Raw genomic sequence first — 17033 nt, 5'->3', positions numbered from 1 at the left:
ACATAACCACCCAGATGTCTGTGTAGGACAGATCAGCCTCCCAGTTGGTACCTTCCGCTTGGTAGGCTGTTGGGTTGATCTGTCTAACCTACCAGTTGGTACATTCCACTGGGTGGGCTCGTCTACGTTTAATGCTTCAGTGTGGACAAACACACCCACACACACTTTCACACTTTTTAAGTTGAAACCCCCTGCTCGACACCCGAGGCATGTGACCTTGGAGTCAAGCAGGCCGATTTAACACGCCGGTGGAGAGTCAGGCGTGACAAGCCTATTGGATCACAGCCTCACCGACTTGGTGGTTGCCTTGAAGACAACAAAATTCTGTTTCTCTATAATCCATCCGGCATGGCGACCTATGACCCTGGCCATTGAGACGATGATGTCACCCTACGAAAAAAGCAAGTGCAAGTGTGAGCGGTAACGACGTCGCCAGGGTCAGATGATACGGTGTCGTGTTACTCAGTAAACTTTCTGCAAACGGTCACGTGGGACAGCCAGAGCCTTAGGAAAACAAACAGCCCTGGTTAAGCTATCCCTCTGTTGGGTAAGCGATACCTCCGCTGAAACGAATTAGTGTACATTACGTAAAGTGTGCTTTAAGTGTTTGTGTGTTTGAAGGATAGTCTGTTTTCAAGCGCACACACACACACACACACACACACACACACACACACACACACACACACACACACACACACACACACACACACACACACACACACACACACACACACACACACACACACAAACACAAACATGTCCTTTCATCCTGGACAAGATTTGGACTCATTTGTTTGGATCACAAAAGATAAGGAACCCTGTAACTAGCTTTTTCTGCACTGTCATCCTCATCTCTCTAGCGTCTCCTCATAGGACATCTTGGTTTTGAAGTCTCTCGTTTTACAACTGGGTGTTCCCCCCTCCTACACCCTGACAGAGAACATTCTAGCTCTGCTCTCTTCACACTTGACTCACTGACTTGGCACCGTGTCCACACTTGACTTCAACTCTCTGCAGGCTCTCTCTTGGTCGCATATTGTGACCACTTCGGACTATCTGGCGCCGATGTCTGGACCACGTCTCTATTGTACAGGGGTCAAAACTCTCAGTCTTTCCCCCGGAGAGTGACGGTTTCTAAGGTATCCATTTGGATGGATGGTTTGATGTTTTGTGTTGGTTGTAGTTCCGAGGAAAGGCCAAAGTGCAGGAAGAGGTCCTGACCCCTACATGTGACCCTTAACTTTGTACGTGTATCATAAAATAAATTAGCTTTCTCTTTGGATAAAATCATTCGCTAATAGCTGAATAACTAAATGGTCAATCTTGGGCACTGCACAGTAAAATAAAAGTGGCAGTTTGGTTGCCATGGTGACGTTCAGGTTTAGGTCAACATATCCTAAGACTCGTAAACACCCTAACACTTTAACAGTTTTGATATTAAATAAAACTTTAAATCGGCCTACCCATTCCACACACTCTCAACAAACACACACGTACACAAACACACAAACGTACACACACCAATGGCCAAGCTAAACAACCCCTTGACGTCTGTGGCAGGGTTGGAATCAGGAATATATTACTGTTTATTTTGTTTGAGGACTCTTGCTTCTTTTGCAACTCTTAAGACCAAATTGGTTATTTGATTTGATTATTTCATGAGGTAAATAGTTTAGATTAGTGCTTAAGTACGGTTCCCACCTGGGGTTCTGCTACAGGTCATTCACTCTCTTCTCCGACTCACTGCCTTGTCCATAAAGGCACAAAGAATCCATGAACTATTGCATAATTCATTTTTATTCAATACGCCGGTAACCGGTTGAGAAGGCCTGATTTCGATACTGACATGATTGATTCCCTATGAGAACCAATGCTCCTCTCTGTGATGATATTCCACCATATCTACAGAAGGCATTAAAGCAGCTTGTGGGTCATCACGCGGGTGTCCACAGCAGATCTGGTCCTGGCGATACCCACAATACTCCTGTTGGGTTACACCTTCATAGTCAAATATTTACCTTCCTCCGGTCAGAGAAATTAGGAAACATCTCAGGGTCATGCTCTGGATAGAGGATGGAGAAATATTTGAATGTTGACTAAATCTCTTCATGTCAGCAAGCTTTAGGGTAAACATTCCTGGATAGCTTGACTGTGACCCAAGAGCCTTCCTAACTAACAAATTCTTATTGAATAGGCAGCGTATTTTCAAAAATTTCAGGAGGCATTTTACGCTGGAAAACCAAATTGTAAAAAGCTACTTTTGGAGTGAAATACAGTTTATTCATGTTTTTTTATACAAGTAGTTTATTAACAAAGGATACCACACAGTCATACCGCAATATACCACACCATCAAGTCTTCAGACAACTAGCATATAGCATGACTATTAACTCCAGTCCAGTGGCTGTGGATCGTCCTGTCTATAATTATCACTCACTCAACCCATTGGGCAGGCTGGCACAGGGAAGCAACAAAGTCCCGCCCCTTCTGTCTGTCTCTGGCCATCTTCCTCATAGTTCCCTGAAACTATTAGTGTCAAATGTTTAATTTATGCACATCTCTTATTTCTTATTTGGAGCAGAGGATTCTTATGCCATTTTTCTTCTATGCTATTTTAAAGAAACAATGAAGAAAACCACAGGTATCTATTGTATGATATATAACTTTTTTTTCAGATATAAACTCACTCTTAAAAGTTGAACTGCTTAGGGAGCGGAGTTATTAACCACACCAACGGTCTGTTTTTCAAATGAAGGCTGAAACCAAAGCAGTAAAACTTGGAGATTCCTGGTCAGAAAATACTGTAAATGATTTTGGCAGCACGAAAACTGTTGAGCTAACTCATCGACAGCTGTTGGATAAGTTCTGGTGAAATACTGTACCCCTCAAGTCTGACTGTACTTAAGGCCGTTACCAAGGCGACAACTTTTTTTCCCTGGTTGTGAGGGCGACCAAGGAATGTTCGTAAAAGAGTTGATCTGTTTTTAACAGCATAGACCTCAGGTTATGGTTGTCAGTTATAATATGCCTCCTTTCCCATGACCGTTGAATTGAATTGTATAAAATATCTATGATCTACTTCGGTCCATTTCTCTCTCTGTTCATCCGTCTCTCTGTTGCTTGATCATTAAGAATATATATTATAATTTGTGATGTAATCGTTTGAATTAACAATTTGAGGGGAAATAATGTATACATCTTCTCTTCCCCACCTACCCCTGTTAACTTGGAGCCCACAAGAAGGAGCCCACAAGAAGCAGCCCTGTGCTTGTCTCAATAGCTTCCAGGTGTTGGTACCCTGTCTCTTGCATCTTGTCTGTTCCTCCTCCTCCTCCTCCTCCTCCTCCTCCTCCTCCTCCTCCTCCTCCCTTCTCCGCTCCTCTGAACACATGTTCTCAAGATGGCCGCTCTCCCTCACCTGGGCAGGATGCCATATTTCACCTCTGACAAGCTGCACACCTGCATCTGACTTTGGTTTCCCCCCAGAGTCTGCCTGGGCAGAAGAGTCTCCTACTCTCATACCCTAACCTCTACTAGAGGTTAGGGTATGAGAGTAGAGACTCTCATACGCTAACCTCTACTTGAGGTTAGGGTATGAGACTCTCAGCTGAGAGGTCCCGGGTTCAAAACCCTCATGTCCAAAGTCCACCTGTTTGGCGTAAACGATGAACTGGTGATCTCTCTTTCTCTTTATCTCCCCATCTCTCCCCGCAGAAGTCAAATATACGCCTGACTTCTGCCTCCATTTACGATCTTCCAATCATCTGCAAGATATAATAAAAAGAAGCACATATAGACCCCCATATTCTTATTATGAAGTTTAAACTTATCAAATCTATACCTCCTATTCCTAGTAATTGTCGAAGTGTGTAATAATCCCATATTCTTAGTTTTTAGTTGCAATATATCAGTGTGAGCCGTGGGCATGGAACCAGAGGTCAGCAGGTCAGGGTTTAGAGGTCACGCTGGGTGAATGGGGTTAGGACCACAGTTTGGCATTCCTCTATCTGATACACACTCCGAGCTGTGGCAGATATCATTTTGAAGTAAGGCTGACATGTTGGGGTGTGTGAAGCATTAAGAGAAAATCCCCAAGTAACGAAATTTAAACAAAATCTTCTCCATCATTTCCTCCAACACTCCTCCGCTCTATGTCCCTGTTTCTTACATCAACTTAACTATGATTTTTGAATAGCTCGTTTGGGATTAATAAAGTCTTATTTGTGTGTGTGTGTGTGTGTGTGTGTGTGTGTGTGTGTGTGTGTGTGTGTGTGTGTGTGTGTGTGTGTGTGTGTGTAAGTGTGTGTGTGTGTGTGTGTGTGTTTGTATTACTCATGAGTTTTATGATTTTGTAAAACCTGAAAAGTCCTTGATCAATAAAAAAAAAAAAAAAAAAAAAAAATATATATATATATATATATATATATATATATATATATAATGTTATGTTTATTATCATGCATTATCATAATTATTAGTCCCAATCCGCTGGCAGACCATTCTGTTCATCGTGCGTCCACAGAGACGGTGGACGTGCTGGGGAGGTTTTTCCCGGCTGTGGCCGGCACCAACAACGCGAGCGTGAGCGTGGACGAGTCCCAGTGCTCCACGCTCCACATCGGCCAGTACGCCTCTCTCACCCTGCCCACCCAGCAGGTGGTAGGACCAAGGTACCGGCGTCGCTGGCTAACTCAAGGTCTATTTTACAAAGGATTTCGAAGGGAGGATAGTGCAGTGTTGAGGATGCTAGACTCCCAGATGACCCTCCAGGTTATATGTCGGCGAGATGCCTCCCAACCTCCACCTGCTGCTTCATGACCTGTACTATCTGGATTCACATACAGTCCTTTGTAAAAACCTTCCGCCAAATTGCTTGATTGATGAATGGCAATAGTCTTAAACAGTAATGACTTGATGAATGCTTGGTAATAAAGTGCATTAGAGATGTCATTAGACAAGTTTAGATGAAGTTGATTTTATCGTAGCCAGTTGGATCAAGATGAACAGTAATTGATAGCATAGGCGTCCATGTGTTGATGGTGGGTGTTGACGCACAAGGGGCGCTCCTCCTCCTCTGCAGGTTTGCGGAGGAGTTCAGTGTGCTCATGGAGGTCCTCAGCTGGCAGCGGGCGGAGGAGAGCTCCCTGCTGACCCTGCTGGACTACGACCTTCACCTCCACCTGCAGATCCGCCTCGGACCCCACTCCCTCACCTACATCTCCACCCAGCATCGCGACTACGAGTGCGTCTCGATATCTCACCCCTACACCCACCCACCGCCTTTACTGATACCACCGCCTACACCTCCACCTACACCACCACCGTCGACACCGATACCACCAACACCACCACCCACTACCACTTGTACCACCACCATCTTTACTGATACCACCGCCTACTCATCCACCACCACCACCACCACCATCTCCACCACTACCACTTAAGCCTCCACCTACACCACATCCGTCGACAACGATACCACCTACACCAACACCAATACCACCATCATAACTACGTCCACCACCACCACCTCTCCCCTAACACCAACCACCACCTCCTCCAGCCCCACCACTCACCGCGGCCAACGATCCACATCGTTGGCCGTGACCCGTGCTCGCTCTACACTCTTGGGATCTGATCCGTGCTTTCGACTCTCCCCCCAGGTTCCCGGTGGGCGATCTGCACGACGGGCGGTGGCACCGGGTGTCCGTGGGGGTGTCGGTGGCGGGGCTGGCGCTGTACGTGGACTGCAGCCTGGTGGAGAGGGTGCACTGGCCCTACCGGGGACAGGGCATCAGCACCGAGGGCCTGGTGATACTGGGGGGAATCCTGGAGAGCTTCGAGACCCCGTTTGAGGTGAGAGCTCCGACACTGGGGGGGGCCCTAGTGGTCTATATCACTCCTGAGTTTGCTAGCACTTTGGGACGCAAACATAGTTGCAAAAAAAAATAAAAATAGGGTTGTTCATTATAGAATGTTAACAAACACTATTAATATCAAATGTGTTTTGAATAATCCTCTTTTATGTGATTCCTTTTTCTCCTTCATTCGTACTATCAAGCATAGCTGCTCATTTCATCTTCCCTGTACTGTTTTTTGCCTTGTTTATGGTGTGCATTGCACACACTTATCCCCTCCGTTGCTGATTGAGGAACTAGGGGCCCTTGTGGAATAACATTCCCTACATCCCGTGCTCTGGCTGAAATATGAGCCACCTGCCCCAGGTCGAGGAGAGTGGCGGCAGAACAGCCTCTTACAGACTCTTCCATCATGCACCTCTCCCCGCGGACCGCAGGCCTGTCTGTGACTGATGAACGGTGTGTGTGAAGGGGGGGGGGGGGGGAGGCTGCCGTCGTCTCTAATCTCCGTGGTGTGTCCCCAGGGGGCGATGAGGCAGCTGACCCTTGTGATGGGGGACCCCGACTCAGCCAGACATCACTGTACTCTCCCTCCGCCTGACTGTCCACGCCCCACCCACAGAACACCCAGAACGGAGCTCTCACGTCGGGTAACACGCACACCCTGAGCCCCCCCCCCACCCCCCCCCCCCCCCCCCACCCCCCCCACCCCCCCCGGCCCCTGGACGTCACGGGTTTCTCTGTAAATGACATCACTCAATGTCCAGCTAGCGGCTTGCCTTCCTTTCTGTTTCTGCTTCTTGTGCTGCAGTTTCAGTTTCACATCATGCTAGATAATTAGCCAGACAAACACACCATCATTCAAATTGTGCTAGTTTAAGATAACAAATAGTATCAAGTTATTAATGTTCATGTTTTGTTGTTAATTCGTACTTATTTGTACTTACACTTATTTTTATTTTATCACTGAAGTTATTTTCAATAACTTCAGTGATATTATCAGGTATTTAAATATGGATACAGCTATATACACACCCTTTGCCTAAATGTTTCGTGGTTGTAGTGTAGTACTTAAAAGACGAGGTTTAAGTGTGATCATTAAAGGTTTTACTAAACGTGAGCGCTCTTTCCTCTGGATTGATTTTGGACTCAGGACTCCGAGTCGTTGTACGGTGGCGGTGGTTCCAACATGGCGGAGGGCTCCGGCGATGACGGGGACGACCGGCTGGTGAGTCGATTAGCATACGAACCCTCTCGGTCCGTTGCTCCGTGGCTGACGTAGCGCTGGGGGGAAGTCGACGGCTGGGTGATTCAGTCTGCAGCTCTGGTTCTGCCCTGAGGCCTCGCTCCAGACGGAACAGGGGCAACCTGCGGGGGGTGTCTGGGGGACAATTCTTATCACTGTGACGGACATGCGTGTACAAATAGCAGACGATGCATGCTTGCAAGGCGCAGATCCTGTGTTATTGTGGTGATGCGACGGCAGCGTTGTAAAAGGCAGTTAACGTGAATTCCATGTTGTGGTGGACTTCAAAGATGGGATCTAGAGTCGTGGTATTTCTTCTTCAGAAGAAATTCTTCTCTCATTCAATCTCCCAAAATATTTTTCTTTGTCTACTGATCTGGAACGCCGTGAATTGATTAAAGACATTCCAAAGCGATGCATATGACATCAATGACTTGTATGTATGCATGTGCATGTAGCTGTGTGTGCATGCGTGCGTGTGTGTATTTATGTGTGTGTGTGTGTGATTTCTGTATGGGTCAGTTAGTTGACATGAATGTTACCTGGAGGGGTTGTTACAAGGGGATCATCTCACATTTGTCAGTTGTTGCTGTTGTGTGTTTCACATTAATATTAAAGCTGTTCTCAGTTTCTCAACAATTCAAACAAAGAGCAGATGTAGGTTCCTCCGTCCTGTCTGTAGCAGCAAACTGTTTGAGGGCTTTTAGTTTAGGTTAACAGGAGCCGATCGAGACATAAAGATCTAGAAAGGGGAGTTTACTGCTTTTGATATCAACTTCTTCAGGTTGAGGAGAGAGAGAGAGAGAGAGAGAGAGAGAGAGAGAGAGAGAGAGAGAGAGAGAGAGAGAGAGAGAGAGAGAGAGAGAGAGAGAGAGAGAGAGAGAGAGAGAGAGAGAGAGAGAGAGAGAGAGAGAGAGAGAGAGAGAGAGAGAGAGACCGACCCCCCCCGGCCGCCCCATACGTTTTGTTTTTTTACAGCAGCAGTAGATGTGACGCTTGTTTCATCTGGTGACACGTGTTTGTTTTGAAGAGAAACTCCATAGTGTGATTTCATCCTTTTATATATATATTCAAGAATGATTCAGTTATGATGAAAGTGTGAGTAAATAAATGTGTACTCTTTTGCAGTCCCTTTTCAAGGATTTAATTAATATCTAAACCTGTAGTTATAATGTTGATAGGATGTTGGCATCTTCTTTGAACCAGTAATCCTGGAGGTCACAGAGAGATGGTTAAGAGTATGCTACCTCAAATTTATCCAAACTTCTGTTTACTCCCACGCTGCACGACAGCAGTAAACATTCTAAAGAACTGGCGTTGGCCCGGCCTAGAGGTTGTTCTTTCTACTTGTACACTATCCTGTACCCACAGACTAGTGTTTAAGTATCTCTGTACTTGTACTCTCCCAGAGTAGCATTTCATTATCCCATGTAAGGTAGTGTTTTGCTTTCTTCTGTTGTCATTGCCAGTGTTTTCCTCTCATCTCAGATTGCACCGCTTTCTCCTCCTCTTGTCCCGGTAAACCGAACTATGCGTGGCTTGTCATTTCACCGTCACCGACCACAGCTCACGTTTCAGACGGTGACCCGGGCGACAACAACTCTGTGGTTTAACTCTCTCTTGTCCATCAATACGTTGGGTTCCCTCTCCCTGTGAACACGGTACACCAGCTCTAAGCACTGCCTCTGCAGCTCAACACAAACCACATGTTGGACAACCACATGTTGGCCTCCACAGTATGGCTGCCGTTGACAGTCGCTATAGCAGCCCTGTTTATAAAGAGACACAAAGTGTGTGTTTATAACGGGACTCGCCAATGGTCAACCCCGTAACTTACTGCTGTTGTTCAACCCGGTTACCATGGTTATTGAGACATTAACCAGCTCCCTAACCAGCTCCTTAACCATGGGAAATTTTGGTCAGTCAGAGGCGTAGTGTTTGCATCCAAACACACACTTCTCTCTCCTCCGACACCAGAGAAGTGGAAGGTGAGGGGGGGTTGGGGGGAGGGCCGGGGGGGGGGGGGGGGGCCCTTGGTTGAGGATGGTGAGGCTGTGGTGGGATCGGAGAGAGGCTTGGCGCGGGGAAGGGAGGATGGAGCCGGCTAGGGGTGTGTGCCGGTGGGTTGGCATTAGGAGCCGGGTCCGGGACGTCAGCTAACTGTAGTCCTACTGTACTGGGGAGGGTTGAGGAGGAGGCGGGGCCTGGGACAGGGCAGTACAGTGGGCTGTAGAGCCCAGCGGTACCACAGCTGAGCGTGGACCTGCTGAAGTCATGTGGTTCCTGGTAGACCTGCTTCTGGTCTGCCTCCTGCTGCAGGACCCGCTCTGCCTCGCGGGAACGCACACCGGCACTCAGGCGGTAGGTGGAGGGGTGATGGAGGGGTGATGGTGGGAGGGAAGGAGGGATGGATGGATGGATTGAGTTATCAGGGGTAGGATTGCACTGTCAAACTCTTTTTCGTGTTTTATTCTGTTTATATAAAAGTGTTTTTATGTGTTTATCATGTATTTTTTGTACTTGCGTTGTCAGAGGCCAATATTTCCTCATTTTCTGCACTGCATAGTGATGTGTCAATCAAGTATCAAATGCCTAGGATGTATTATTTTATCATTAGCCTTTCAATAATGAAAACAAATCTGTCACTTTTCGGATGACTGGCCTATTCACTCAGGAGCTGTAGGTTTGATTCATATGGTTGACAGTAGTTCTTGCTATGGTTCCACTCCCTGAGCTGAACTGGTTGCTGCTTCAGTAACCTAATAGCGTGACGCACTGCGTCAGGGACGCGCGCGTCTTAGCTCCCTGTTAGCCTTCATGCGGTTCGTCCTTCGTTACAGTATGCCTCTTCTTGGCATACAATCCCTGGTTCTTGTTCATTCATGGAATTCTCTTTTTTCGATGTTTCCAGGGTACCTCTCTGCGGAAAGGTTCTGTGTTCAATTCCCAGGGCCCGCAGCCTAACTGTAGGTCATTCTAGACTAGAGCATTATGTCATTACACCGATCTGCTCCTTTATGACGTATCTGTGCCCACTGAAGGTGTAAGCATCTACTATGATGACTAGAATATAGATGTCAGTCTATTAACTTCCTCATTCATGTTTTCTCTTATTTTCTGCCAGTTTTTTGTACAATGGTATTTTCTTCTGGTGTGTTTGCAGTGGTTTACCATAGTTTTTTTTTTTGTTGTTGTTGCTGTTTTGGTCTTGGTCAGGTTTCTCTTGTGAAGGAAATGTTTGTTCTCTGATTGAGACTAAACACCTGGCTTAATGAAGACTAAACGGTATCTCTTGCTGTAAATCCAGAGGTCAGTGAAGACATTCCTGGTTCCTACAACATGATGGTCCCTCAGTTATCCCCTGACCTCACATGCTTTAGAGGAAACCGCAAATCTGCTGCACAAACACACACAGGAAGAGCATCAAAGTATTCATAGGAATAACTAATGCCAATTAGTATTCAAGGTTAATCAATTGAAAAGTGATTACATATTGACCATCCTTATGTATGTGAAGGGACAGGGGTGTCCTGCCATAGGAACTGTGAAACCCTTTAAGACTGTTACTGCCTTTCAGATTAAAAAACACTAACATATTTCAGAGGCTTAACTTGATCAGCCAATCAGAGCACTCGTATCATAATTGATCACTTGATAACTCTCAGTTAACCAGTTTAGTTTAACCAATACTAACTATTCTTAACCTCCCCTAACTGGTCTTCGCCAGTATCATTGAACCAGTTCACTAATACAGTCAAACCAGTCCCAACAAGTGCAGTTGAATCAGTCCTAACCAGTACAGATATTGGTTTTAACCAACCCTAGAAACTAGTTTAACCAGGACAACCCTGTACAGTTAAACCAGTCTTAACTAGTACAGTCGTAAACAGTGCTGCCGGAAGTCTTATCCAGTGCAGTTAAACCACTGCTACCCAGTGTTAACCAGTACAGTTAAACCAGTGCAACTTGATATTAACCAGTACGGTTTATAACCAGTGTGACCGGTATTATACATGGCCATAACCAATTTACAAACAGTCTTAACCAGTTATAGGGTGCAGCTAGTTGCCAGCGTGGTCCAGTGCCGTGTATGATACAGGGCAGAGTGCTACAGGTGGGGGTAGTTGGATGGGGGTCTGACGTTGGTGTTTGCTCTGCTATTTCTGCTTGTGATGACGTGTGATTATTCAAGCAGCGCGGCCTCCTCCTCTTCCTCCCCCTCTTCCTCCTCATATAAAACATTTGGTTGTACTACCCGTTGGTACGCTCTGCCACTGTCAACACTCTAGAGACAGACCCTCGCACAGTAGCAGTATAAGCAAACTCTCTTTCTGTCTGTCTCTCCCTCGCTGTCTCTCTCTCCGTGTGTCTCTCTGTCTGTCTGTCTTTCTCCCCGTGTCTCTCTCATTCTGCTTTTTGCCCACGACAGTGTGAGTTCAACCAGAATAAAGCTGGTGTGTGTGTGTGTGTGTGTGTGTGTGTGTGTGTGTGTGTGTGTGTGTGTGTGTGTCTGTGTGTGTGTCTGTTTTTTGTGTGTGTTACGTACCTGTACCTGCTCCAGTTCTCATAAATACTCAGATGTTCAGAACTCCCCTCCAGACTTGGAATATTGACCTTGTTTGACAACAGAGTTGTCAATGTGTCTGAGTCTGCATTTCTGTCTGTATGAGTGTGTACATGTTTCTTCAAGTTCTCAGTGAAGAATGCTGAGAGTCAGTGTGTGTGTCTGCGTCTGTGTGTGTGTGTGTCAGAATATTGGTCGCCTGAAGTGCACCAAACACCGTTTAGCGGTCAATTTTACATATATTGTAAAACTATAATACTTCTTTCCTTGTTTCCCAGAATCCCCTGCTGCAGAGCAATCCTATAGAGTCAGCCCATGACGATGAATCGGAGACCGGCTTCGCACTGGTCGCAGAAACCACATTCCTTCACGAAGTCAGGGGGCACTCCAACGCTAAGCTCCCTGAGGTCATCCAGTCCTCCGACGAAAAAGGAGGAAAACCCACCTGGGAGATATTCCGGTCGGCCACGACCACACATAACATCATTGACCTCGACGGCAAAGCGCAAAGCTGGCTCAACGTCAGCTCCCACGCGGAGGAACGCGCCATTCCGTCTGTGAAACCCGTCCCTCCAGAACACGGGAAGAGCACACGTATGATTGGTTCCCGTCCGCAGACCCCAGCCAATGACGTGCGAGGGCCAGGAGAAGCTTTAGCAACAGTGGCAAGAAAAGAAGGGGAAGTGATCGTCGCCGGTTCCCAGGAAAGGAAGTATCGACTCGTGGCTGGACCTCCCGGCCCGGTCGGGCCGTGGGGAAAAAGAGTGGGTCTTTCTCTCTCTCTCTCTCTCTGTCTCTCTGTCACTCTCTATTTTTGTTTCCCTCATTTGGAACGGCAGAACAGATATCTTTTGTTACTGTCCATGAATGACTCAAGCCATTAGAAAGGGCATAAAAACACACGCAGGATGCAGCACATTAATTTCCCCTGGTGAGTTATGTCATGGCCACAGTGCCTAGCCCCCGCTCTATAATCAGACCTATATTTGGTTCTAAGGGGGGGTTGCCGTTGTGTTGAACAAACTAAAACCACATCAACGCCCGACCCTGCCCTCGCTGCACATCCACTTAGAGAGATGATGGGGGCCAAACAGGAGGAACTGTTTAAGACGTGAGAAGCTAGCAAGGCGCCACAGAGGACCTTACTCTTTCCTAGCGATGCCTTGTAGCTGCTGCCAGCCGCCGCAGGCCGGTGCCAGGCCAGCCACTGGTCCGGTCGCTGGGCTGTTAGCGTGTGGTCAGCGCTGGCTCACTGGTTCTCTGTCTCCCACAGGGATGCGCCGGCGGAGAGGGCGACTTCGGCTTCCCCGGCGACAAGGTAGGATGTGTGCTGCTTGTCGTCGGTTGTGTGATGGGTTTTAGTGCTTATCTTTTATAAAAGAAATATATAAACATGGATTTAAAAACATTGAATGCATCTTGGAATAAGATGGAAAATGTGAGAAGGGACTTTGGCCTCATTCAAGCCCAGAGTGATTTCAGATGAACGGTTAATGTTGTATGGTTAGGAAATTCAGTCGGAGGGATGGAACATGATCGCACATTAGCCCAGTCATTTTCTTTTCCTTCACGGCTCGACAATGATGGGTCTACTGTTCGGGTTGAACACATCAAAAGTGTCCTGTCTTCCAAGCCCTAAATGTATTTTTTCGCAGTTACATTGTCATGGAAACCGTTGTTTGCCCTTGCTGTTCCAGGGTTCCCAGGGGTATCCAGGCCTGGAGGGGCGGAGAGGGGAACCAGGGCCACCCGGGCCCCCAGGACTGCCCACCCTGTACCTCGGCAGAAGCACTAAAGACGACCGGGCCGCTCTCTCTGTACGTGGGGCAGGTTTGGATCAGGCCACCGCCTTGAACATCGAAAGTCCAACTCTTGGTCCTCGGCGACAAAAACGATACAAAAAACACACAAATAGTGCGACGCTCATTTGTCTGTGTCTGTGCGTGCCAGCGTGGCACAATGGATGACTCCATACCAGACTTTCACATCCGCACATTTTGCTTTCTATACCTATTGCGCCTTCCTGTATACACTTTGTATTTAATTTGGCCTGACTTATTTGTCAGGAAAAATGTACATCAGGATTTCATTATTATTATAATCCTTACAGCATGTAAGGATTGCTGGACATGTATCCCCTGAGTGTGGCTTGGTGTGGATGGTCTACGAAAGGGAAGAGTCTACAGACTTCCGTCCGAACTATGTTTTGCGTTTTAACTAGTGAACAATAGAACTATAGGTAATTTGTACGCTTTATATGGTTGATAACATCATAGCCTACAGTGCGTCTTTAAGATAGTTTTACTAGCTCAAGTTGGAACTGGAACAGTGAGTGAAGAACATCCACAGTGGTTTAGCTAGCTGGTTATTATCTTAAGGCCGACCAAACACTAAAACCAACCCACAGACTACAGTTCTAGAATGATTACACACACTATTTCTGATCCTTCGTATTGGTGCAGAGTGACATCACCTGGCACTGATTTCAGCCAATCAGAAGGAGTAATTGCAATGCTTATATTTAGAAAAAATGCTTATATTTAGAAAGAAAAGGAAAACAACTTCATCCCTTCTGTTTCATTCTGAGAGTGTGCTTTCAACTTTTTAGAATAATCTGCCTCATCACTATGTATGAAATTCTAATATTGACATCTGATCTGATAGACTAGTATCAAACCCAATCTGATCCCTAGGCTACGATGAAAAACCCGTCTGTTTACTAGAGTAGTATAAAACCCCATCTAATTATTAGATTAGTATCAAACCCATCTGATCACTAGACTTGTATCAAACCCCATCTGATCACTCGGCTGGAGTACACCAACAAAACTCTGTGAACTCATCTGTGTACAATATCCTAATAGTAAAACACGTTGCCTCCCAGTACCTTCACGTTACCGGGTTCAATCCCCAAAGTCTACAGTCTACCTGTGGGCCTCCTTGAGCAAGATTAACCCTAACCCCTGCCTGATCCTTAATGACGTGTATCTAAACAAAGTCAATGTAAACCATTGAACACAGCAGTACAGTCAGTGCAACTTATATTTTAAGAAGTGTAGCACGCACACGAATCTGGCCGCACACGCTGCCTCTCACTCCTGTGTGTCGGTTCCAGGCATTATACACATATACACAACAAGACCCCCCACCCTGACACCCGTTGCCACCCATGGTCACCCCCCCCCCAACCACAACCTCTTCAAACACCCCGATACCACACACACACATCACAGACCTCCCCCCCCCCCCCCCCCCCACACACCCCCGGCCCTCCCCGCCAGACTCCACCACCACCACCTCCCGGCCCTCTCTCCTGGGTCAGCGCTGTGTCTCGCCGCCCCCCCCTTGCGGTGGTCGGGAGGCCGCGTCGGGGCTGAATGGAGCCCAGTGTTGGCCCTCTCATCGGGGGAGACAGTGGCTGCTCTGACTGGCTGCTAAGCTGCTCCAGACCCGTAGCTAAGATTACCAGGGGAGGTCTGACACTCAGTGCCACCGTACACACACACACACTCAGGAACACACTGACGCACACTCACTCGGGGACACACACACACACACACACACACACACACACACACACACTCTCAGAAGCACAAACTCACTCTGGAGCACACACACACAGAAACACAGATGCTAAGATAGCATACACACACACACACACACACACACACACACACACACACACACACACACACACACACACACACACACACACACACACACACACACACACACACACACACACACACACACTTACTTGAGAACACACACGCGCGCGCGCGCGCACACACACACACACACACGTTGTCCCGAGGGGGCCAGCACAAGCACTCTAGTCCAAGACAAATATAACCTAGAAAAGCTGAGCTGCATGGTGTCTGTGACTCTACCACCATGCTAGAGGGACAGATTGTCAGACACGCATGCACGCGCGCGCACACGATACCACTCGCATACCACTCTATGGTTCGATCTCATCATCCATAAAACCAGAAGAATGGACTTGCTCTCGTCTCAACACCTCGTCCTTTACCTCGGGGCAGCACTGTCCTTGAGCTTACCACCACCAGCTTCCTGTTCTGTAGAAAGCACATTGGCCTCTGATGGTAGCTCTTCACTCTGCTACTACTAAACTGATGGATCGCTCACCAGCCTGACGAATGCAGGGCACAAGGTTTAAACCAGAGAGAGGTTATAATAGCTCTAGAGATCCTAGATCTGTTTTTCAGCCCTTTTCTAGTTCAGGCTGTGAATACTATCTTTTATAATATCAATTAGATATTATAAAAAAGAAAAGTGTATAATTTGGTGGGTATAGTATCTAAATTGGCGTTAAATACTGTGAATTGAACACCTAACCCTGGCACTATCAATGTCCTGCCTAACCCGTTGAGTCACAGAGGGAATCAAACCTAACTTTTATATTTGTGTTTTCCAGAACTCCTACTTCTACCACCTGCTGCGAGCCGGTTGGCCGGTGAGTTCTGACCCAGCTCCATAAGGTTGTCATGCAGGCAGTGAACACACGCATGCGCACAGACACACACAGGCACAGACAGGAACACAGACACACACAGGCACAAATGCACTCTTAACACTCTACATTTCCACTTTAAATCACACTCCATCATTGAGTCATATATTATGCTTTTTTTTTTTTGTTGTATCATCAGCTTGTTTCTTAACTGCGGTGTCACTGAGGGTGTCCCTGTGTTTGTGTTTGGTTGTAGACGGTACCGGGGGACCCCGGGGCCATCGGGGAGACGGGGCGACCAGGGCCTCCCGTGCGTCGTCTTACCTCTTTCGTCTCGGCAGCCGTATCTTTATTGATTGTTGTTTTAATATCTAAATCGAGCGCTTTGTGAAACATCCGGTTTTACTCCTGCAGGGAATTCCGGGAGACCAGGGAAGCAGAGGGATGCCCGGCCGGCACGGAGATGTGGTGATTAGCCAATTCGGTTTACATTTTTAGCGATTGGCCTTAATGAGTTGTCCGGGCCTTTTTAATTAGTCAGTTAATTGCCAATTAAGCAGAAATGTTCTGACTAAGGAATGGCTTATTCATGTTGCCCATTTCAATGCATGTTGTAGGGTTACCCCGGGCCGAAAGGCATGATGGGGAATCCAGGGAAGAGTGGCCGGGATGGGGCCCCAGGTGTGGGCGGGGCCCGGGGCCTACACGGCCCACCTGGGCTCCAGGTGAGGACCCATCAGCAACACCACCCATTAGTGCTCGGACCAGTTCTTAAGGGCTATAACCCCCTCTTAAGGGTTTCTGTTTAATCAATTAAAGGGCATCTATTAAATAACCAATCAGCTAATTAACATTTTGGTAAATCAATGTGTTGATTGGTGGATTCAT

General features: G+C 47.1%; 1 protein-coding gene across 2 annotated transcripts in view; it reads left to right on the top strand.

Moving 5' to 3' along the window:
* The window catches only part of LOC115546014 (collagen alpha-1(I) chain-like), a 31771-nt gene that overhangs the window by 2376 nt on the left and 12362 nt on the right, over positions 1-17033 (top strand). For both annotated transcript variants that reach the window (XR_003977175.1, XM_030359585.1), the window contains exons 2-13: positions 4526-4673; positions 5084-5245; positions 5667-5859; positions 6386-6511; positions 7015-7089; positions 11950-12435; positions 12945-12989; positions 13369-13488; positions 16110-16148; positions 16402-16455; positions 16560-16613; positions 16763-16870. Coding sequence is in view for 1 of the 2 variants with exons in the window: in XM_030359585.1 (XP_030215445.1) it covers positions 4526-4673; positions 5084-5245; positions 5667-5859; positions 6386-6511; positions 7015-7089; positions 11950-12435; positions 12945-12989; positions 13369-13488; positions 16110-16148; positions 16402-16455; positions 16560-16613; positions 16763-16870 (1610 nt within the window). In the remaining variant the exon portion in view is untranslated. The remainder of the gene's footprint in view (positions 1-4525; positions 4674-5083; positions 5246-5666; positions 5860-6385; positions 6512-7014; positions 7090-11949; positions 12436-12944; positions 12990-13368; positions 13489-16109; positions 16149-16401; positions 16456-16559; positions 16614-16762; positions 16871-17033) is intronic.

Source organism: Gadus morhua, chromosome 6 (assembly GCF_902167405.1).
Source record: "Gadus morhua chromosome 6, gadMor3.0, whole genome shotgun sequence".
In the NCBI taxonomy this organism is placed as follows: Eukaryota; Metazoa; Chordata; class Actinopteri; order Gadiformes; family Gadidae; genus Gadus; species Gadus morhua.
The sequence above is the reverse complement of the archived record's forward strand: the minus strand, read 5'-3'. Positions and strand labels throughout refer to the sequence as shown.